This window comes from Eptatretus burgeri, chromosome 2 (assembly GCF_056783735.1).
Source record: "Eptatretus burgeri isolate ZD-2024b chromosome 2, Ebu_testis_v1, whole genome shotgun sequence".
NCBI lineage: Eukaryota > Metazoa > Chordata > Myxini > Myxiniformes > Myxinidae > Eptatretus > Eptatretus burgeri.
In genome coordinates this window covers 53,006,117-53,031,374 of record NC_140962.1, presented here as the reverse complement: position 1 = coordinate 53,031,374, position 25,258 = coordinate 53,006,117, and the positions used below count along the sequence as shown (strand labels likewise).

The window sequence follows — 25,258 nt, the reverse complement described above, 5'->3', positions numbered from 1 at the left end:
CAACCCACCAGGGAAGGTCTTTACTATGCTTTGCTAGTCGGAGCCTCATGCTGACCAACCCTTTTAGGGGGAATGCCCTGGCCCAGAGGCCGAAGGACACCGCAACGGCGCACCTCCACATACCGCGAGACCGGCGAGGGCAGCTCTTGCTCTTGCATTTCCAACCAGTCCAATTTGATGGCAAATCTGTGCTATCATACTCTACAGGGGATGCCAAGAACGTTGGCCATCCTCTCCCGACACATCGAGAAAACCTCTTCGAGGAAGATCCTTTAATGTGCTGATCGGAAGTGCTTGCCCGCCTTCGGCCATGATGGAAGTTGAGTAGAAATAAACCTGTTATTATAAGCTTTGTGAGGCACTTAGGTAAAAATCCTCATCTCCCACACAAGATATACTTGATCATGCCCTGAATGGCACTTTTTCCTGGGGTTTCTCTGCAATGCACCCAATTATTATGGGTTTTTTCCATACGTTATTTTGAAAGTCATGTATTGGGAAAAGATAGTACCCTATATTATTGAAAAACTCCTCTAGCATTAAAGTTGAGGAGGATGTGGGTCAATTTAAACCAATCAATTTTAATCACAGAATATTTTGAACTCTGATTTCGGCAATCAGATAATGAAAAGCAACTGTTAAAGAATTGCTTTTTCGAATAATTAGTTTCAAAGTTCCATCAAAATCCCCCATCTCAAAATGAAAAACCACGATGGAAGAAACTCAAACTGAAATCTGAAGATTTAAACAAATATTTACTGTCAATTTTGACGAGGTAAAAACTGAAACGTGTAACTTATAAATGTACAAAGTTGCAAACATGCATGTGACTAAACTCAAACTCATCGTGTTTTTTAATACAGCAAAACCAAATGCTTTTAATTTTCAACATCACAGCTTGTTGTAAACTCACAATAAACAGCAAATATTACAATGTTTCAATCGAAAAGTTTAAATGTAAAAACTTGCGGCATGCAAACAATTCATGTTTTTTTTTTCAAAAAAAAAGAAGGAAACTTTCACCAAAAACACAAACCACGACCATAGCCGAAGTGCATCTTACATTTGACATGCAAATCTAAAAACAAACCTTCCCATGCTCAAAATTCCACCATGGAACTGAGAGAATCCAAACTTGTACTGATTTACTCATTTGTAAAAGTTGCATTTTTTTCTTCTTTGGAACTTGCAGGTATCATTTTTGGAAATGTTCAGTCAGCTTCTGGCAAAGTTTTTGCAAGCTAATGGGAAAAAAAATTGCAAAATAAAAAGGGTTACAAGACTATCAAAGTTTTGATTATGGAATGTTACTTGGTGGTGTTCGATTGATTTTTTTTACTTTTTTTCAGGAACAAAGAAAATATTTCGACTGAGCAATTAAATAATTTTCCAGAGTGCGATACATTATTCTGAAACTTTGAGATGAGAGAACGATCGGTGAATTAAACCACTCATCAAAATTAATTTACGTGACGGAACACAACCATGTAAATCCTAACTCCATGAATATTGGCAATAAAGTTTAACAATACCTCTTCAGCAATCATTTTATTCCACTTTTTTTTTTAAACTCACATGAAAAGCCTTACATCAAAAAGGCTGAATAGAGAAACAGCTCAGTAGTATTGAACAGCACAAGCAGATTTGTTAAAAATAAATAACAATATTTAAAAAAAATATATATATATATATATATATATATATATATATATATATATATATATATATATATATATATATATATTGAAAGAAAATCAAATTGAGTTAGGCCAAAGGGGCAAAACATATTAACACAAAGTTGAACATTTGTAGATGCACTACGATTACTACTACTATGACTTATTTTGCAGATGGCTTTCACAAATAAATATTGTTGTATCGATTTGTCCAAAAGAAAATGCTGCACTTCAGTATCCACAATGGCTAATTCCAATGTCTGTGACAGCAACTATATGTGCTACGTTTGTGTCTGCCATTTCATTTGATATGGTGCTCTGCAAATCAGATTAAATTGCCTTCACGTGAACATCAATAAAATCATCATCATCATCTCTTGCAGATAGAAAAGGCCTCTCAAATAATTTGGTGGTTATTGACAAATCAATGTTAAAAATTAGACAATTGTTTTAAAAATAAAACTCATTCGATGCCAAAAAGAAATCCTTACTTTGAAGTGTCAGATTGTCTTAGGTCAGAGAAACATTCAGCAAAACTTTAGCGAGCACAAAACAGTTATCCTTCACAAATAGAAACTGTGGATGATATTTTCATCTCAGATTGTGCGATGGCAGGTTATGCAGCTTATACCTCGTACCTGAGGAAAAGGTGCCGAAACACATTACCAAATGTGCATTATAAAAACTAAACCTCCAAAGAGTTTCTCCATGATCCACAAAAAGTAGTAGCTCCACATCTCATGGCTAAGAATGGCTTTGTGATATTAAAATGTTCAAACCCGACGATTTTCACATTACAAAACACAAGTGTTTGGTGAGAGGCAGCACAGGTTATGGCAGGGTTGGACAGGTGTCCCTCTGGTGTAAAAGCTCTTCATCAACGGATATGATGAAGCGGTTGGTGCAAATTACAAATCATGGCCTGCCCAGCAATTTTAAATACTGATGCCTGCACGTGTTGAGAAAGGGAATAGTTTTGACTCTTCATTAACAAGGCAATGCCTAATGGTTTCAATTGCATTGTGAAACCACTTCCATGGTTACTTTATACAAGACAGTACAGTGAGTTGCACTTCAATCAAGCCTGTCACTTCGCAGGTGGATGAGGAGGTTCCTGGCACTTTTCACATCAGGAAGCATTTGTAACAGACTTTACCAACACCTGTTTGCAGATGTGGCAATTTCTATTATGCAGTACTTATTTGCTGAGGCTGGCCTTCAAATGGGTAGCAAATTGTAAACAACTCATTAGTAGCAATTCCGACAGTGGGAGACTACGCCAAATCGGGTTGTGTGTTCCCTTTGCTTGAACATTGGTAATCAAACATTCCAAGCTGACTGCATGAACTATTTAAAACTTGTGCATCCTGCTAAACTGAACCCAGCATTAAATGAATGTGGTTTCCATCTCTCAGCAACTGTAAGGGAGGGGGAAACTCTACAATGACTTTTATTTAATGCTCCCAAAAATGTTTTCTTTCCAGGACACTAAGAATAAAAATATCTTTGAAAAAATAATGAAGAACGGTAACAATAAACAGAGTTTAAATCATCTAATACAGATTGCTATGGACAACGGGTGGAAGCAAAATCATCTTTCCGATCCTGTATGGAAAAAATAAAAACCTGCTTGGACTAACAAAATATAACAAGGAACTTTTTGATTTTGCAGAATATGGTGGGGGAAGGGGGGGGGACAGAACAAAAATCTGTTAAATTGCAACAAACAAAAGTCATGTTGCCAAGACCTACTGGGGAATAACATGTCATCAATTCTTTAAAAGAACAACTGGAGCAGGCAAGACAAAAGGGAAAACCAGTCTCTATTAAAATGAAACGATGGGAAATGTTCACTGGTTCAGCCTCAGAGTGCCCTTTGCAATTAGACTGCAAGACACAAACTGGCTGCTTCACCTTTGAATGAAAACCAAAAGCCAGCATGAAAATTATCATTTCCGAAGACAGGGCAATTTTTCCTTGTTTTTTTTTTTTGTTTTTTTTTTCTGCCAAGAGCTTCTCAAATCCAAGAGAGCAATAAAATAAATATTTTTTTCGGTGCAAACTGTAATGAGCAGCTTTGCCATGGAAGTGGAGATGCTTGAGGCAAGATCGGCCCTGACACAGTGTGTGATATTTGCTTCGAGCATCGACTAGTTCATTATGCAAGTGGTGAACCCACTCCACTCAAGCCTCACCACACCGCAGCACAAGATCATGTAAACAACAAGATGTTTCAATAAAACCAATTATACCATGCTAGTTACTGCATGAAAACATGCTGAGGTGGCACATAATGAAGCAACAGAAATGCAAAAAAAAACATGAAAATACAGATGATGAGACAAAGTATCAAGGGAAATACAGGTGTCATGCAATGATTGTTACAGCATTCATATTCACATAAACTGCACCTTGCAAGACACAAACTGTTAGAAAAACAAGGTAAAACGTTTATTACATAAGATAAAATGGCAAAAAAAAATGTATATATATATATATATATAAAAAAAATGAAACACCAGAACAGGTCTTGTAACAGGTTAAAGGAAAGTCATGCAACAATCTTCCTCGACATGCTTATACTTTCAAGGAAAAGTTATCAAGATGGAGGATATCAGGCAGTTGGGGCTTGATTTTTGATGGAATCACACTACGAAAGCTAGTTGCGCGAGGACACCCAGCACACGGTATGCAGTGACAGCATAACACGTGCACATGCAAACGCCGAGAACGCGCATCATCGGGTGCCAATTCTGTTCAAACGGTTATGGGGAAGTGGCGCATCGCATAAAAGTGTGGAAAAGGGCCACAGCGAAGGCAGGGGAGAGATCGATGTGTGTGTGTGGGGGAATAGGAGGACTATTTGACTGGCTTGGTGATTTGGGGATAGAAGTGGAAGAAAATTGGGCAGCAAGACAATACATTATGCTCCGCTCGCTTAGCGAGGGCTGTCCTGGTAGATTGAAAGTCAGATCTGGATCGGGCAGTGAGAAGCCCAGGCTCACTCAGTGAGCAAGCAGCTGGCAGAACTGGACAGAGCGCTGTTGCAGCCCTTCTTCTCTCGAGTATATAGTGCTCAGACATCCACGACCATCTTCTTGTGAAAATCCAACCCGCCGACGACCTGCATAGATCATGACAGATGCAAAAAGTAAAGTATGTTATCTTATATTCAACAACCTTATTCTTATAAGCAACTACTAAATTACATAATTAGTTGTGTAACTTATGAAAGACTTAAATGATTGTTACAGAATTTAAATGAACTCACAAGAATCGCCTAATTCAGTGGAAAAAAAAAAAACCCTGTCATACCAATGTAACTAAGAACTAACACCAGAAACTAACACCATTGATAAATTGAACATAGATCTTTACTATTACCCTTTTTATTGCACAGGAAGTGGCACAAATTAATGCAGTGATTAAATGGTGAGGACATATCTTAGAGGACAAACATGGTGAGAAAAAAGAAAATATATATTGTGGAAAAATCATGAGGGTCAACAACACTTGAAGTTGAGGAACCACACTGATGAGCAAAGGAGATTGGAGAGATACAGTGAAATAATCCTGTAAACCTCTTTCCTCCCACACTATTCTGTCTTAAATTGTCACTCACCCACTGTCTGAAACATGTGATTCAATGCAGGAAAGTTTTACACATGCACTCAACCCCTCAACACGAAGCAATACTCTGACTATTGCTGTGGTCAAACTTTGAAGTACAGCCTTTGAGTTCCTTGTATTACAATCAACCTCAACCCATCTTGAGTTAAACAAATGGCGAAGCTGGCTGCCTTGATATTTGCCAGAGCCAAGTCTTTTTGGGTTCTCGTGGCAATCTACAATGGTCTTCACGTGTGGCGTTATGGAATATTGCTTCGTATTCTGGACTGGTGTGTAGCTACCTGCCACATTGCCCCTCTGCAGACAGTGTGATTTAAAGCTCTCAGAGTCAAAGGCATCTCTTGGCAGGAAGCAGAGTTTCAAACCTTGATTCTTGCTCAACGTAGTAAGGTTGGAGGCATTGCTGCCCTTTACACCCTCTCTTCTAGACACATCCTTTTTTCTCTCTACCCACCCCCAGACCTTCCAGGTCAAAGCATTCTTAACGAAATCAAAACCTCGTTATCCTCTCCAGTTTTGCATTCTTTAATTTCCCTATTTGACCTTATATATAACCTTGTTCCTGAATCTGATGTCGTGCACTTTTTCGTTCAGTCCTTCAAGACTGTTGTCACTATCACATGGTCTCTTCTCTACATATACCTGAGCTTTTCTACATATACTGACCCATCCTTGTCCCCACTCCCTTTTTCTGCCTGCTACTCCCCTTCACTTACTGTGGTTAATCTGGATGTTCCCCTTTACCCTGTATCAACCTGATCATCCAAAAGCCTCAATTCCTGCATTAAAATAAATAAAAACCCACTGAGAAATTTCTCATTGCCTCATCCAATTACAATCTACATTTCCTTAAGTTGTCAGCTTCAAGTTTTCCACATTGACGTTTTCAGGTAAAAATAAAAAATAAATACAATGAATATAATAAAAGTATTAAAAGTAATATAGGTTTAAATAAACTTTTGCTGACCACTCATTGACCATTAGGACATAAAGTTAGTTACACTATCACATGCTCGCGATTTCTCACCGTACAAAACTCTTCAAATGATATTCGTCCATCACCATCCTTGTCTGCATTTAGGATAGTCTTGTCCACAATCTGCTGTAGTTGTGTGTCCTTCAGGTTGTTGCCAACCATCATCTTAAGGACCTGAAAGAGTTCTCCATTGGAGATGTAGCCATCTCGATCCATGTCATAAATCCGGAAAGCAACTAGAAGGGAATGTAAAATAGAAAAACAAAAATGCCTTTATCATCAATACCATTGTGCAATGATATTTGCCTGAGTTCACCATCCTTTCAGACCCCACATGTTATTCTACGATCAAAAACATGCAGTGAAGGCAACTCTCCTATTGACAACCTTGTAACTACAATATGTTCAGAAGTACCATTATTGGCATCTGTAAGAACATCTTACTGTTCAGTGGGTTCATCAAAGACTTGTCAAAGCTTGGCATCCCATCTGCTGTTATTGGTGGATGTTAAAGATCCCACGGTGTCCTTCATGAAGAGTGGGTGAGCTATTGCAGGCACCATGGCCAAATTGCAAATTCCTGCTGTAACCTACAGGGGGGCATTACGTCACTTGTGCAGCCGTGCCCCGTAGCCAACAACGCGACCCACAGCCATGTGCATATGAGAGAAGAAGTGGGCCAAGCAGCGATAATCCCCCTGAAATGGCAATTCTGCAGTCACCATTGCCTATTTATTTAAAGTAAATATTGTTACTTTACATCAACCGTACTTGAAATCTTGTTGAGAATCAAATGGTCTTTTCCTGTGTTCAAAACTCCATGTACATAAGTTATCAAATTTGTTTTCAACCAATGTGTTACTGCATAAATACTCACATCTTAGTTTCTGGTCCTTGTCTCCTTTCACACTGAACTGTGAAACACCTTCTATGAATTCTAAAGAAAGCAGACGAGAAAAGGTTTAGCATACGAGGGTTTCTATAAAAGTAATGCCTCATGTGGTGTTTCTCATTAACTTTTAATTGTTTCGAAAAATAAAAATATCAAGGAATTTGTACACAGATGCATAGTTATTGTAGAGGGTGGCTTGAAAGTCGCTTCCCCTCTCCCCAGTAAAGCAATCGTTCTTAAACTCTTATTATCCAGGTTATTGTGCAGTACTACAATAATTAATCAGTCGCTGTATCTGTATATGCTCCGTCATTCTCCTGAGTCAGTGTTGCCACATACCACAGCGTGGTAGGACAGAAGGGAAGGGAGGGAGGTGTGAGAAATGTAGCAGGGGAAAGGGGAATTTCAGGCCACCCTGTAGAACATGTATCCATCTTTAAATACAGGGGAATTGCCAAGTTCTTCAAAGTTTACATGACCTAAACTTTTATACCACTCCTTTAACACACCAGAGAGTTGGTGTCAAAGCCACCCAATGCTCGCCTGTTTATACATTTATCGTTTTTAAAAGACAAGTCTAATAATATTTTTTATAAAGCATTGCAGTGAAGTCTGATCCAAATTATTTTAAAGCAATATATGTATTTGGATATTGTAATCAGTAAAAAATAGTGTGGTAGATAAAAACATTAGAAAGGAAAAAAACTTTAACGTTGATGTGCTACAAAAAGTTAAGTTCAAAACAGGTCAAAAATTAAAAAACTTTGAAATTATTTTTTAATTTCAATTTCACTACAGCAATAATATACCCCAAAGGAACCTCCATGCCAAATATCAGCATCCTAGTACACATATTAATGAATGGCAAGCTTCTAAATAACTTGCACCAAAAACTTTAACGTTGATGTGCTACAAAAAAGTTAAGTTCAAAGCAGGTCAAAAATTTTAAACATTTGAAATTATTTTTTAATTTCAACTTCACTACATCAACAGTATACCCCAAAGGAACTTCCATGCCAAATATCACCATCCTAGTACACATATTAAATGAATGGCAAGCTTCTAAATAATTTGCACCAAAAACTTTAACATTTTCACGCTGACGCTGACGCTCACACCGGGGGTATCGCTATAGCTCTCTGTTCTTCGAACAGGCGAGCTAAAAATGAGCGATTAGTTTTCAGGTAATGGACACAATGTTGATAAATCTGACATTAAAACGACGAAATGTGGACATGTATTGTTATGAGAAGGAGTGGGGTAAAGGGGACAGAGGAGGGAGGGAAGGTATGGGGATGAGGCCGTGATATATTGTGGCTATATGTGTAAAGTCACTTGTCTCGCAGTAGTAGAGCAGCCTCGCATCCCATAAGCCTGTATTTATACATATCAACTTCCCTCCTCCATATGATTACAACTCTCATCCATTCAAAACCCACTACCCACGGTTCACACAGCCATGGAAGACAAAATTTCCAGTTTTCCAGGACAAAAAAGTTGTTTTCCAAGACTTTTAAGACATGAGTTTTCTGTTCTCGTGACATTGGATTTTCCAATGTCACTTGAACATAAATGAAAATAAAATAAAATATAAAAATTGGCCAAGCTCCAGGATGATTTAATAGAACAAATCAATATAGGTTAATGTTTGGATTCGATTTGGGAAGACAGTCGATAATTATATGAAAAATCACTCATAGAGTGACAACTTGACAAAATAGAACAAAGTAGAACGGCACTCAGTAGAGCGTATACCTCTGCAGGCTGAACAGTTTATGTTTTGTATCCTGCTGATGGGCTAGATCTGAACCAAAATCTAATCCGCTTGTTCTTTCATATAACCAACTCATCCACGTAGTTCTGTCATAACTCGTCCACAACTTTTTGAGATATCATGAAAAATAGTTTTTGGCCCAATCTCTCAATTTTATAAATTAGGCTGATGTTCACCTTTTGACCTCACAAATAGTTGGTGGTTGAATTCAGTGACCTGATATGCAAATGCTCTTCAAAGTTGAAGTGAATCAGATGGAAATTAAGGATTTAAGAAATTTGAAAAAGTTGTTGACCTTTGACCTATGATGACCTTTTGACCCAAAAAATAAATCATCGGACCACCAACTCCACCATTTAGTGAAGTTTCGTGAAGATAGGTTTAAAATTTTGACCTGCAGGCGATTAAAGATGAGCGGACAGACAAACAAACGGAAGCGATCAACAAACTGGTCAAAAAAAACGAAAAAATAATTGCCAAATAATAAACGAAATACAACTGAGGTATAGATCTGTGCTGGAGCCAAAAAATTCCCTAATACGGTAGTTGGAACGGTCATTTGCAATCACATGTGATACAATGCTTTGGTGCTTGGCACCTGCCACATGACTCCGAAGTGCACCTTGACCCATATTCCTGGTATTGAATGTCTTCTCACAGACCCTGCATCTGGCTTTGTGAATGGACTCTTTCACATGCCAATCCTGGTGGTCGACACGACTCAGCTACGAGGAATCAAAATAGCAAAGCTTTGACATTCTTCAAATGATCTTCTTTCCCAGTGTGAATGTGTGCATGTGTGCATGCTGATGAGCTAATCTGCATGCTAATTGGCTACTTCCTGCTTAAACAGGACTGTCTGTAAACACTTGCATAATTAATGCACGATGTGTGAGAAACCATTTGGGCTGAGTTTTGTAAATCCCTGGGGTAAGTTAAAATGAGTAATATTCTCTTTCGGTGGAATTAACAATTCCGAACAAAGCCCCTGGCAGATTATTTCTATTTGAGCTATTTTCTCGCTTTTCCAGGAATTTCAAGGACTTGGGAAAGACTTTCCAATACTGGAGAATGCTTTCTCATTGTCTTCAGGACTTTCAAGTGCTGTGCCGAACCATGCTCTCAAAATCCGATATTCCGATGAGCCTGGTTCCACGAGTGTGGAACTGGTGGGGACCACTTGCGAATGGTGCTCGAACATGCCATGGTGGGTGAGCTGGACTCCATCCTGTGGACAGGATGTACAAAGGAAGCCATCGTGCAGAGTCATTTTAGAAAGAGATTGATGACAGTTAAATTGGAAACATCCTATGACATGAATCTGGAGGGCAGTATGAGTGGGACGTTACAGAGTACAGAGAGAACATTGCATCATCACCTTATGGAGAGATTGGATGTGAGATGTGAGACCAGCAGTTATAACTTACAGTGTTGGAGAACACAAGAGAGGAAGGCACCTTTACCATCAAATATGAACCCTGTAACACTCACTGCCATCTATGCCTTTATTTATTTATTTTATCCCATTCCAACACACGCCACGAGCAGAGACATCTCTCTGCCATTCTCCCTGTTACCTTCCCCATTATCCCTGTTACCTTCCCCATTCTCGTTACTTTTCTTGTTCTCCTCGTGCATCCCTGGAATTTGTTGTTGCATTCCTTTTAATTGATGCTGCCCTGCCAAAAAGGTTTACTTATTCCTTTGCAATCACACAAGACCCCCCTTTTTTGGTCCAGGCTTATGGTATAAATTCAGTGTGTGTTGTGTGTTGTCTTGTTTGGGCTCCATTGTGGTTCTTGCCCATGTCATGAAATATAGTGTGTTGATTACCTTATTGATTACCGATTACCTTGTTTATATTAGCACGATAATTGTTATCAAAACAGGGATATAAATGACCAGCGTGGAGACATTTTCTCTTCCCGCCTTTGGACTGCTCGGGCAGAAGAAACCATTGTAGATCCATTTTACACTTGGCAGTTTCAAATTTGGCCAGTCACCATTTCGCTATCCTGGTAACCTTCGCTTACCCGTCCCATGATTGTGGGGCGGGTACACGTGAAGGGTAACATAACCCATGTATGTGACAATATTAATTACCAACAAAGCATGCTGTAGTCAGTGATAACATTTTATTGCTTCGTTAGCAAAAGTGACAAAGCTAACAACAAATACACAGGAATATTAAACAATCCTCAAACACAAGGAGATGGAGTGGAATTGAAAATAAATCGTTTTCATCAAAAAAAAGGAAAATTAACAATCTCAAAATAACCGTGATATATAATCTACGGTGTCTCCACGAAAACCATACATTCAACTTAAATACATTATTGTCCACCTCTGTTTTTAGATCCTCGTGGAGGATCTCTAAGTCTTACTCACGTTGTTGTCCTTCACCTTCTTCTTGTGGACTTTTTTGTTTCACAGCCTAAAGTTTTCATCGAAACTTCCTGAAACTCGGCATGTATATGTAAAAATACTCTGCACAGACAGAAACGATCTCCGATTTTGAAAATTCCTCCAATAAAAAAAAGTTATGACATCAAAATATCTCCGCTAATGGAAATCGCCTAAAAAATTATCTCTGAAACTGGGCAAGCTTTTTGAATTCTGTTTGCGGGAATCGAACAGGGCATTAGCGGAGATGAATTACCGCACATATGATACATCACTATGACGTCATATCAATTTTTATGACTTCATTCCTATTTTTTGACATTTTTTTGTTTCACAACCCAGAGTTTTCATCGGATCTTCGTGAAACTTGCCATGTATATGCAGAAAGCCCACGCGCAGGCAGTAACCATCTCCGATTTTTGGAAATTCTTCCTAGAAAAAAGTTGATGTCATAATATCACCGCTAATGGAAATCGCCTGTACCATTATCTCCGAAACTCGGCAAGCTGTTTGAATTTTATTTGCGGGAATCAAGCCGGGCATTAGCACAGATAATTTATCGCAAACCTGATACATCACAATGACGTCATATTCGTTTTTATGACGTCATCATTAAGAGGACGAGGATCTTAGCTCATTCGAGCTTGTTCATTAAACAACGATATATTTACCAGCAAACTACTTTTCCTCTTCAATTGGCTTCATGACATTTTCATAGTTCAAGATTTGCAACTCAAAGGTTTGCAAATTATTACGAGTTTTACAGTTACTCTATAATGGCTCATTCTGAGCTTTTACTGTGTGGTGCTGTGATCCAAAACTGGAATGTCTTGTGGCATTACAATTTTATTTATTTATTTATTTATTTATGTACAGACATCAAGGCTCCAAGAGTGGAAATCTGTCCTTGTATCCAAGTTGTTAGCCCGGGCTCACGAAGCGAAAAGCGGTGTTAACCAATCGGTCACGTACGGGCATACGTAGAACGTGCATGAACTTGTCTGCATTTTGGTATTCCCTTTTCTGTGCAACCGCTTGTCGGATTGACATGAAATTTTCAGCGGAGGTGCGACGACTCGTGTGGAATGTTTTAATGATAATTATGATGTCATGCGTCACATGGTGTGCCAGCCATGTTGGTAAAAAAAGGAGAAACGTTCGACCTCCGTGTCTCCGAAACCGCTCCATGGAAACAATTCAAACTTGACTCCTTTCAAAAATCACACTTATTCCCCATATTTAATGATGTCATCGGTATCTTCGTTATGACGTCATAATTGCATTCGTAGAACACTATATCTGATCAGTATAAAAAAATTTTGAGGGTCTTCTAGGATAAGTTGGTCAACATAAAAACAAGATGACATCATCAGTCATGTGGTTCGGCGGCCATATTTTAGGGGAAAAAAAAGAAAAACCTTCAGAAATCTTCTCCTGAATGTCTGAACAGATCGAGGTGAAACTTTACAGTGATGACCGTCTATCCATAACGAACAAAAGGTTACCCAATTATGACATCATAGGTCACATGGTTTGGCAGCCATATTGGATATACCCTAAAATATTTTAAAATCTTCTTTTCCAAAATGGCTGGACAGATCGAGGGCAAACTTCACACACGTTTCCGAGCCTCGGGGGTACCAGGGTGTTCATGAATAATTAATTGATAGGTCACATGGTTTGGCAGCTATATTGGATTGAAGGAAAATATTTCAATAATGATTTCTCTTGGAAACACTCATGAACGAGAATAGAAGCTACTTTGTAAAGGCTTATGAATGTACTCTATAGCAGACGTTTAAAAGTATAATTTGTACACATTTACCTTTGAAGTGGAGATAGATGCAATTACAAATTTGCCGCCAGAAGAGTTGGCTCGCACCGAGACCTTCTCAAGACTGTGTGGGGTATGTATCCCATGAATACCATCTAGTTATTCAAGTAAACAAGAAATGTTTTCTCAAGATGGGTGCAGAGATTGGGGAGGGGACACTAACCCACCTCCCACCCCCCAACTTCTTCTCAGCCTCATCAAAGACAATACATTTTCAGTATACTCCACCTTGACGAAAGTCAAACTTTTAAAAGCTATTTGAACGTTGCTTGCTGACAAAACAGCAGCACCCTCTTCCGAGGGCAGATTCGAATTGCAAACAAACTTTTTCCATTTGGAATCCACCATGAAATCGCCCGACCGAGTACTGTACTAAACGGTGTGCTTGACAGCTGCACATCTGCAATGGAACCATGAAAATAAATTGATGAGATGGATATCCATGACCTATTGAGGGGATAATAAATGGCATCAACAGATAAAGGTACTCATTTTGATTTTGATTTTAACCCGATATAGCCGAACCACTCGGCGTTAAATTATGCATTACAATGTGGAGCAATAAAAGCATCATCATTTAAAAGCATGACAACCGAGATAGTATATTTTATCTTGGCTAATCTATCCGGGCACTATCTTTTGTATTCTTTTACAAATATGCCAAGAAAGCACGCAAGATATATTATTATCTGCAGCAACAAGGTCCTGGTCCTTGACGGGTATATGTATATCCATCCATCCATCGGGACCATACTCTGTGCAGAACATTGATGCTGCCTAAGCAATCTCCTAGGCTATTGGGCACAATCCTGGACAGGTTTCCACTCCGACGCAGGATACCAGTAAGCTGGTACTCATTTTGCTGACCTTGAAAGGATGACGGGATGAGTCAACCCCACCTGGTATTAATTCAACAGCTAAGCAGGATTTTAACTCAGGACCCTAGGATGTCAAGCCCACCACCATAACCATTAAGCCAACACCAGGCATATATGTATATCAATCAGCTAGTTTGTACAGATCGATTGGTGTCGTGCAGATGGATTGGTGCCAAATCCACTAGCGGATTAGTGCCGCCACAGATGTATTGGTGCCATATCTGCCACTGGATTTCGCAGATGGAACTCTCAGTTCCTCTTGTGCTAGACATATCTCATTCCACCATGGCTTTGGCACCGATATATGGCACAGATCGACCAGCACCGTAGCCACTGAGGAATCGGGGCCAAAGACTCTGATCAATTGTGAAAATGGAATGCTGAAGCCTTCACTAACCTCCCTCTCTCCCAGGGAAAGGCACCTCAAACTGGGTTCACTGCCTCATCGGGCACCGCCTGAGCCCCACACCGAACCAGCCCAGCAAGGGTACCGGCCATGGCCAAACCCAAGCCACATGGGGTCCTCTCAAAGTACAAGCACCTCGTCCTCGCCTCAAGCGTAACAAAGCGAAGAGCCTCACCAAAGTCTCTCATTACACAACCACACCCGAGGCAGTTTCATGGTGATGGACCATCGCACGCTCAGAGCCAAGACTCCAAACGATGGCCAAACTAAGCTTGTTTCTCATGAGCCGGCACTGAGTGGTTGGTGCCAGCTTGTAATCCATTGGGGGCTAATTCCACACCAATTATAAAGCAACATTACAACAAGAAAAAGAGCAATCAGAGATTGCAGCCCCTCGCCAAGACTTGTTTTGTGTGGTTTTTTTTGTGTGGTGTATTTTGTGTGGCGTTTGTGTACTGGTGTGTTACGTAATAAATACTAGACATAACTAGAACTGCCACTTTATAACTGCTGGTCGTGATGACTGGGTACCAAGAAGTCCTGCATGCAACCCCTCCCCCCACACCCCCCTTTGACCAGACACTTGACCCTGACCCATGACATTTATTATTATTAATTGAATTTAGAATGGGATTTACAGAAATTCAATTCAAATCAAATGGAAGACCAAATTGGTACAGGACTGCATTGGAGTCATCAGAAGGAACCTGAACAAGCAAAAAGCAAAGATGAAGTCATCAGGAGGAACCTGGATAAGATTCAGGCTTCAGCTGCTACTCCTCCACCATCAAACGCATTCAGGCACAGCCAAGTGAACCTTATTTTAAAAAAAAAACACAGATCAAAAAATAATCAAATAATTCTGGCTGCCAGTACATGCATCTGATCAGGTTGAAATTGAAAACATATATTGCCCATCACTACTAGATCATAACTATGAACTTTCACTTTGATTGGTGCAGTGGTTCAAGAAAAATAATTTTTTTTAAAGATTTTTGCTCAGTCCAATATCGCTGCCAGATCATGTGACATCAATAACTCATGAATATCCTGGTATCCCCAAGACTTGGGGAACATTTGTGTATTAAAGATTCCCCTTCATTTGTCGAGCCGTTCTGGAGAAGAATATTTTTGATGGGTTTTAGGGTAAATCCATATGGCTGCCAAACCGTGTGACCAATGACATCATATGTGTGAAAGTTTTGTTCCTCATGGATAGGCAGTCGTATTTGTAAAGTTTCACCTCAATCTGTTCAGCCGTTTCAGAGAAGAATATTTTTGAAGGTTTAAAAAAAAAAAAAAATTAATTGCTGCCGAATGACATGACCGATGACATCATCAATTTTTTTTCTTGTGTGGACCAATTTATCCCGAGATGACCCTCAAAAATTTTCATACTGATCGGATGTAGCATTCAACATATGCAATTATGACATCATAACAAAGGCACTGATGACATCATAAATAAATCGCACTCATTCCCCAAGTGTAGTACTTGCAATGTGCCGAGTTTCAATTTTTTTCCTTGGTGCGGTTTTGGAGATACGGAGCTCCAAATTTTTCCCTTTTTTCCATCAAGACTGCCACACCATGTAAGCCTATGATGTCATAATTATCATTAAAACATTCTACATGAGTAGTCACTCCTATGGTGAAAATTTCGTCTCAATTTGACAGGCGGTTAAAAGCACTAAAGTTGTGTGCAGACAAACAAACAGACAAATGATGGTAAACAAACAAATGCATCCAAATGCAATACCCTCTCCTCTGGCGAGGGTAATAATGTTAACCCCATTCCTTAAAAGATAATTAATGTGTTCCATGGGAAATTGTATAAACACTTCCCAAAACACAAAACAACAGCACAAGACAAAAAGACAAGACAACAGCCCATATCCATCCCCTTAGGTTCCAAACACACTCAATCACTCAAACTAGACCTGGCAGTGCAGCGAAAAAGACACATAACTGGAGCAGGCAACTTGAGCAGATATATGGGGCACAAAGCTGGAGCAGAACACAGAGCGGGAGAACATATACGGAGCTGTCTCGTCTCAACAGGGCAAGAGCAGGAGGAAAGAAAGAGAGAGATTCCTCTTGGGGGCGTGGTTATAGATGAAACCCCCGGACCTCGGCTGCTCTGCAGACCTCAAATCTCTGCCCCCTCCCCTCTAAGGCTCAGCAATCACAGGTCACAAGGGTCTCTCTCCCCAAGGTTCAACCAAACACAGACCCTCATGGTTCCCCTAATTGTGGACTCCAGGGCTTTCACCAATCATGGCCCTGAGGCCTCATGACTCCAAACCCCGAGGCCCATCATGAATCTCCATCCTGCAATGCCGAACAATCCCAGTCTGAGGTCCTTAGAAATCCCTGCCCTGAGAACATTCACCAATCCCAGCCTCAGCAATGAACAAACTCCCAACTTCCTCATGCTGAGGGACAGCTGCGGGCATGGAGTCTATTTATTGTTGGGGTCTACGGAGGTGTGATGTCATCCTGTGGCTGCTCCAGGCTCTGCCCAAGTAATAGACGGGGATAGGGGACACGAGGCCCCTTTAACCGAGCTATATCTAAATCAGACAATGCCCATCCCCTCTCAGGCAATGTGGACTCCTTACTCCAAACACACATTTAGTACAAGTAAGAAGTTGGGCTGGCAGGATGGCCAAGAGGTCTGCATACTTGCCTCAAACTTGCCTCGAAGCTATCTAGCCCAGGTTCAAATCCCAACCCAGCTATAAATTGTCATCTCAGTGTTTCACAAGCAGGGTGATTTATTGATATGTGTACCATCCCTCGGATAGATGTTAAACCGGCGTCGATCCTATCTGCCGCCATTAGTTGGTGGAAGTTTAAGACCCCACGGTGTTCTTCACGAAGATTAGGCGAGCTATTGCCGGCACCTTGAACAAATTCCAAATTCCTGCTTTCGCTACTGAGTTGAGTGTTAGGCCTGGCCAGCTGGTTTGTGAAGGATTTGGCCCAAAAACGTCCCACCGGTCAACCCCACAAGAACGTGGGGATAATTCGGGCCATTGAAGACGAAGGACGAGTGAGAAGTTTGAAAACTACACAAACAGCAGAATCATCATCTCATAGCTGTGGCTGAAAGACTTCACAACCCCCTCCTAGATGTTCCTATCAGCCATCACCAAGCAAGATTGCTGGCCTGAATATCTGTTTCTTTGACAATAATGTCAGGGTTGAACAACTTCCTACACTGCGACAATATTAATGGTTTTGACTTCCAAAAGGATGAGGGATTAAATCACCTGCTCCTTGGCCCTCAAGCAGTGACCTGCAACTTGAACCCTTCGTTTGCTAGCTGCGTCAGAGATCAGTGTAGGGTTACCATAAGTATCAAGCATGCCATGATTCCTCCAAGATATGTTTTTGATGAGCCGAAGGAGGTTAGTGTATGTTCCGTCAAGACACTTTTGCATTTTTACACTCAAGGTCCACGATTCACATCCATACAAAAGTATACTTTCCACTTCTCTGGCAAGTTTGATAATAATCAAATTTGGTCTAATTTGTTGCAGGCTGTTCCAAGGTCCTCCCTTTTCCTGATCTGGAAGCCTTTCCCCCAAATCCATTATGTCTAAACCTAAATACTTAAAGTCACTTACAGATTTGAAGGTGGGTGATTGAGTGGGTGTTGACTGAGATAAATTCATTTTTCTAGTTGTGAAGTGAAGGCCTACCTGACTGGCAGCTGTTTCTAAGGAGACCTTGAGCACCTTTTAGCCAATCGGAAACAAGTGCGGCGTCATCAGCATCGTCTCGATAAGTGATGAACTTTGCGGAATGCCTTTGACTAGTTCTCGGGTTAATCGTTATCACTTCATCTTTCCATGAATCAAGAGAAAGGCAGAAGATATAATCTACAACTATAAACAATCGATAGGGTGTGAGGGTGTCACCCTGAAGGACCCCCACTGGGAGGTCAAATAATTCAGTCTGCTCGTCTGTCTGCTGTAAGAACATATGCTTGCGTATTGGAATAAACAAGCTCGAATGAGCTAAGATCCTCATCCTCTTAATGATGACATCATAAAAACGAATATGACGTCATTGTGATGCATCAGGTTTGCGATAAATTATCTGTGCTAATGCCCGGTTTGATTCCCGCAAACAAAATTCAAACAGCTTGCCTAGTTTCGGAGATAATGGTATAGGCGATTTCCATTAGTGGCGATATTATGACGTCAACTTTTTTCTCGGAAGAATTTCAAAAATCGGAGATGGTTGCTGCCTGCGCGTGGGCTTTCTGCATATACATGGCAAGTTTCACGAAGATCCGATGAAAACTCTGGGTTGTGAAACAAAAAAAGTCAAAGAATAGGAATGACGTCATAAAAATTTATATGACGTCAGAGTGATGTATCATACGTGCGGTAATTCATCTCTGCTAATGCCCTGTTCGATTCCCGCAAACAGAATTCAAAAAGGTTGCCTAGTTTCGGAAATAATTTTTTAGGCGATTTCCATTAGCGGAGATATTTTGACATCATAACTTTTTTTCTGGGAGTAATTTTCAAAATCGGAGATGGTTACTGCCTGCTCAGGGAATTTTTACATATTTACGCCAAGTTTCAGGAAGTTTCGATGAAAACTGTAGGCTGTGAAACAAAAAAGTCCACAAGAACAACAACGTTCTTGATCTCCTCCATCCTCCACGAGGATCTAAAAAGTTGGATGGCAATGATGAGTTGAGTTACTATGCCATATAATCCTAAAATTTGGAACAGTTTAGATCTGTCAATGGAATCAAAAGCCTTTTGGAACTCAATTAATACAATTGTAACTTTCTTGTTTGAGTTTTTAATCTCCTCACCAATTCTTCGTCGGGACAGGATTTGGGAAAGTGTGGATCGACCTTTCCTGAAACCATTTTGGTTTGGACGATGGATTGTTTCGAAGTGTGTCTTTAGGTCGATGTAGCAAGAGCTTGTTGTATATCTTAGCTGCAATTGGTAGAAGCTATATTACTCCGCAATCACTAAACATTGTTAAATCACCTTTCTTTGGAATAAGAACAATTAGTGATTTCGTCGAACTGGATGGTGATTCGTTGTCGAGCAAAGGTGATTTGCACAACAGGAGCAAAAGTTCGTGGAAGGAATCGTCTTTCCACATTTTGTCAGGTGTTTCATCAATAGCGGGTGCTTTTCGGCATTTGACTGAGTCAGCAACAGACCTCAATTATTTCAAGGTAAAAGGACCAGTTGAAATATTTAAAGGTCTAGAAATGGTAAGTCGTTTTAGATCACTTTCAATAGAGGGCTGTAGAGGTTTTCCGAAAAGGCTTTTGAAATTGTCAAGCCAACCTGACATACGCTTTCCTTTCGATCCACCTTTTACAATGGGAGAGGGATTTTGATTTCCGTCAGTTAATTCTTCAATAGTTTTCCAAGCAACACTATGCTTTTGTTGGATACTCAGACTAGCTGCTGTATATCCTTCATTTTACCATCAATATGCTGTGCTTCAGCAGATAAATAGGCATTCTCAAGATCCTTTCAAGCAGCATTGAAGCATGTTTTGTTTTAATGCAAAGATTCACAAGTCTGTTTTTAAAGAAAGGACCAAAAACACCCCCACCCCATTCCCACGACCAACCCCACAAAAACGTGGCAATAATTGGCAATTTCAAGAAGCTTGAAAGCTACATAGATATACACAATGTCTACAGCCTTACTCAGAGTGTATGGGTGCCAGGAATAAAATGCTCACAGAATATTAAAGTTTTTCCCAATTTATAGTGTGTGCTGGCAATGAGGGTTAGGTCCTTTGTTGCAGAAAATATTATGTCTCTGTGGAAGGGGGCAATAGAGTAACTATTGCCCCCTTCCACAGAGACATAATATTTTCTGCAACAAAGGACCTAACCCTCATTGCCAGCACACACTATAAATTGGGAAAAACTTTAATATTCTGTGAGCATTTTATTCCTGGCACCCATACACTCTGACAAATGTTAATAACCGTATCAAAATTTCCCAAGAGCTTGCAAAATGACCAGATTGACTTACAAGACCAAACAATAGCAACGACAACAAGAACTGTGACCTTAGGAAGTGAGGCAGGAAAATCAAGGGCATATTTCATTGTGATTTTCACTTTAAAGTAGTATTGCACTCGGTGGAGTGCCATACCTCCGCCAGGCTGATTAGTTTACGTTTTGTATCCAACTAATAGGCCGGATCTGGATTCGGACCTGAACCAAAATTGTTCTTCTCACCTACCCAACTCATCCAGCAAGTTTCGTCTGAATCCATCCAGAACTTTTTGAAGTATCATGCTAAATATCGCTTTTGGCCACATCTCTCAATGGTGAAGAATCACCGTAGATATTTTAAAAATAAATTCTCATATCCGGATCTTCACCAAAACCAAAACAGTTCGTTATTGTCACACACCCATCCTGTCCACCAAATTCTGTCCAAATGCGTCCATAACTTTTTGAGATATCCTACTCAAGGACAGACGGGCAGACGGCTGAAAACATAACCTCTGTCCACCTTCAGTGGCGGAGGTAATGAAAACACTTCACAGATCATAACGATCTCCACAAATCTAGCTTGAGAACCAAGTGAAGTAAAAGACATGGAGATGTGTACGTACACTCGAATATGTTCCTCAATGCGTAATACAACAAGCAAAAGCCATTCTTTAAGAGTTACATGAATGGTTTGCCTTTGAGCAAACTTGCCATGTGTTGTCCTGTTTAATTAAGAAGTTCGCTCAGTGTGAAAAAGTAATTATATCAAATTAATTTGTTTATATGAGAGAGTGAACAATGTGTAAGCCAGAATGGGGTGTGCATGATTCGAGTTATTAAATGACTGCTTTACAGTCCAAGTGAAGGTTTTCAAAATTTCATATTTTGTGTGTAACAGAAATTGAAGTGATAAATTACAAAAGTTCTCTGATATTATTATTCATGAATATAATCTACTTAATTAATGCAGTGAAGGTCACTCCCAGCACACTCATACCAATGTAGGACCACGTAAATGATAAGCACTCATTTTTTTTTCCACGGTGTCGAGGTTCGTGGAGGTTCAGGACGGAACAGAATGAAAACAATAGAAAGAGAAAGGGGAAGGAGGGAACCAGCAGCAGGGCTGAGGGTCAAAATGGAGGGGGACTTGGAAAAATGTGGGAAGGAGGGAAGAATGAGAGCAAGGGGAGGACACGGGTTAACAACATGGACAGAGCCACAAGCTCTCAATTTCAGAAGTAAAAGAAAAAGCTGGAAACTCAGAAAGAGGTATGTCTGGAAAGGGTTAATGAGGGTAGGAACCTCTGACTTCATACCGCAATTCAAACTTATAAATGTCAGTGTGTGTGTGTGTGTGTGTGTGTGTGTGTGTGTGTGTGTGTGTGTGTGTGTCTCTTCCATAACACCAAAACCATGAAACCTAGCAACCTGAAACTTTGCAAGCATAATAAGGGAACTCGAAGGGAATGCATGACTGAAAATTAGGTGTTTGGGTTCATTAAAACACACCTTTTGAAGATAATTAAATTAACGACCTTATTGACATATATCCTGATCTACTCTCACAGATTAATTAAAGTATATCATCAAAATATTATTTCGGCTTTAAGGATTTCGGCTTTATCGTCCAGACTAAATAAGTGTCAAAATCTGGAGTGAAATCTGATAATTTAAAGAAATGATAAGTCTGATAACGAAGCCGATATACCGATTTACTTAAAGCAAGCAAGGTGATGGTCCCTCATTCGCCATAAAAATGCAAGAAAATGTGAAATTTCCAAAGCATTCAACTTATCTTTTTCTACTGTTTGGAGAATTATATTGAGTGAACAAATGATTGAGAATGTGCCAAAATTAACCAGCTTCATTGAGCTTTATGATTTAATGTATTCACTGTGAGACCTCACGCCCTGTCTCGCAGAGGGACTGCTTGTCCATAGCATCTAACAGATCTGTATCTCTATTTTCAGAGGTTTTGTGAGGTGCTCTACAGGGAATCAAAGCAAATCTGGTGAAAAACGGACTTTTCAAAATAAAGTTATAACGTTTGCACGGACCGTAAACCGATGCACCACGTGACGTGTGCACAGACGAGCAGGAAACATAGCGGATTCTGTGCAATGTTTGTGATTAAACTTTGCGATATCTCCAGGGTTGTTCTATGTTAAACAGCAACTCTTTTGTGGAGAAAGTCATTATTTGAACAAATTCTTTAATTATTTTCCTGCTGCGGGCATGGTGAAGACCAGCTTTAAAGTTAAAGGAATCCTATATGGTGTACAGCCACAGCCTGGCCAGCTGTTCCTTGTCAACCATTTAATTGGAGTGCCTGCTTGAGTGCTTAAACACCTTACAGTGCTTACTTGCCAAGCGCCCTGCAATCAAGAGTGGTACAGTTCATGTCCCGATGGGGATGTACAGTCTGCAACTGCATCAAGGTGGAGGTACAATATTTACAAAGATTATATGGTTGCTCTTTGTGAATTTCAAAGTAAAACATATTTGATAACAACCGGTTTCTGAGCCGTATGCCGCTTCCACGTGTTTTCCAAATTACAGAGGCAATTCTTTTTTCCAACTGTCACATGACGATTGGCAGCTGTTTAAAAAGATTAATGTTTATGTGCATCTGCCTGAAATGGCTATTATGCAGTGTTGTTTATTAAAATTGTTTATTGAGATTATCCCAAAACAAGAGTGGAAGTGAGTCAAGGTTTTTGGGTTGTATACAGCACATACTGTATCGATGTGCACATACAAATCGATAATCACACTGACTCCAATCTGCCGATTCCTGAAGAAATGCCGATGTCGGCCAAGCACTAATACTGTGTGTGTGTGTGTGTGTGTGTGTGTGTGTGTGTGTGTGTGTGTGTGTGTGTGTGTGTGTGTGTGTGTGTGTGTGTGTGTGTGTGTGTGTGTGTGTGTGTCTGGTGAAAGCATAACATTATATCTCCGCTAACTCCCCAACCCCATCTATCTCTATCTCTATATCTCTATACATCTATCTCTATCTCTCTCTCTGCCCCATCCTCACTCCACCCCCACCTAATATAGAGCAGCAACCTCCCACACATCTCCCTCTCTCTCTCCCTCTCCAGATGTGTCCGGGCCGTGATTATGTCCGGGTGGTGTTTGTCTACGGACATGTCCGGGTGGTGTTTGTCTCCAGACGTGTTCGGGTGGTGTTTGTCTCCAGACGTGTCCGGGTGGGGTTTGTCTCCAGACGTGTCCGGGTGGTGTTTGTCTCCGGACGTGTATGGGTGGTGTTTGTTTCCAGATGTGTCCAGGTGGCGTTTGTCTCCAGACATTTCTGGGCAGTGTTTATGTCCGGATGGGAGTTTGTCTCTGGATGTGTTTGAGTGGTGTTTGTCTCGCAGCAGGTTAGCTCCTAATGTGTTTGAGCAGTGTTTGTATCCTGGTGGTGTTTGTCTCCATACAGCTTAGCTCTGGATGCGTCTGGATGGGAGTTTGTCTCCGGACGTGTCCGGGGCGTGTTTTTCTCCAGACAGCATAGCTCCGGACGTGTCCGGGTGGTGTTTGTCTCCAGACGTGTCCGGGTGGTGTTTGTCTCCAGACGTGTCCGGGTGGTGTTTGTCTCCGGACGTGTATGGGTGGTGTTTGTTTCCAGATGTGTCCAGGTGGCGTTTGTCTCCAGACATTTCTGGGCAGTGTTTATGTCCGGATGGGAGTTTGTCTCTGGATGTGTTTGAGTGGTGTTTGTCTCGCAGCAGGTTAGCTCCTAATGTGTTTGAGCAGTGTTTGTATCCTGGTGGTGTTTGTCTCCACACAGCTTAGCTCTGGATGTGTCTGGATGGGAGTTTGTCTCCGGACGTGTCCGGGGGGTGTTTTTCTCTGGACAGCAAGCTCTGGACACGTCTGGGCGGTGTTTGTCTCTGGACGTGTCCAGGTGGTGTTTGTCTCTTGATAGCTTTGCTTTCGATGTGTCTGTGCGGTGTTTATCTCTGGATGTGTCTGGCGGTGTTTGTATTCTGACAGGAGTTTTGTATCCGGACACGTCTGGGCGGTGTTTTTCTCCACACGTATCCGGGCGGTGTTTTTCTCCAGACGTGCCCGGGTGGTGTTCGTCTCCGGATGTGTCTGGGTGGTGTTCGTCTCCGGACGTGTCCAGGTGGCGTTTGTCTCCGGACATGTCCAAACAGTGTTTGTCTCCATACGTGTCCAAGTGGTGTTTATCTCTGGACATCTTGGCTCCGGACGCATCTGGGCAGTGTTTATTTTCAGAAGGGAGTTGGTCTCTGGACGTTTCTGGGCGGTGTTTGTCTCCAGGCAGTGTTTGTCTCCAGACGGCTTGACTCTGAATGCGTCCAGGCAGTGTTTGTCTCCCAACTGTGTTTGTCTCCAGACGGCTTGGCTCTGGACATGTCCGAGTGGTGTTTGTCTCTGGGTGGTATTTATAGTACGACTGGTAGAAAATGGATTTCAGACATAATTTTGTTTCCATCTTCACTGTTATTCTATACAGAATCATTTTGATGAAACATTATGAATGGTAATTCACATCCCACTGCACATCTGCCTTCCCTTCCTCTCACCTATCGCTGCCTTCGCTTCGCCCACATCTCCTCACTCTCCCTCCCTTCTCGTGCATGGTGCCATGGTGGAGGTTTTAACTTTTAACATCAGCAGCATCCTCCTTTGTCCTTTGTCCTTTGTCCTCGCAGCTGTTTTTTTTTTTTTTGTTTGTTTTTTTTTGTATACCTTGGTTGAGGCTCGTATGAGAGCAAACACACAACTCACAGCAAGGAGGCATGAGAC

General features: G+C 40.8%; 1 protein-coding gene across 1 annotated transcript in view; it reads right to left on the bottom strand.

Annotated features, from left to right (window-relative positions):
- Positions 1–740: 740 nt before the first annotated feature.
- Positions 741–25,258, bottom strand: part of LOC147032054 (calcineurin subunit B type 1-like) — a 79,750-nt gene continuing 55,232 nt past the window's right edge. Inside the window, exons 4-6 of the mRNA XM_085869341.1 lie at positions 7,160–7,219; positions 6,334–6,518; positions 741–4,800 (exon numbers count right to left, since the gene is read on the bottom strand). Coding sequence (XP_085725467.1) covers positions 4,753–4,800; positions 6,334–6,518; positions 7,160–7,219 — 293 coding nt within the window. The 3' untranslated portion in view covers positions 741–4,752. The remainder of the gene's footprint in view (positions 4,801–6,333; positions 6,519–7,159; positions 7,220–25,258) is intronic.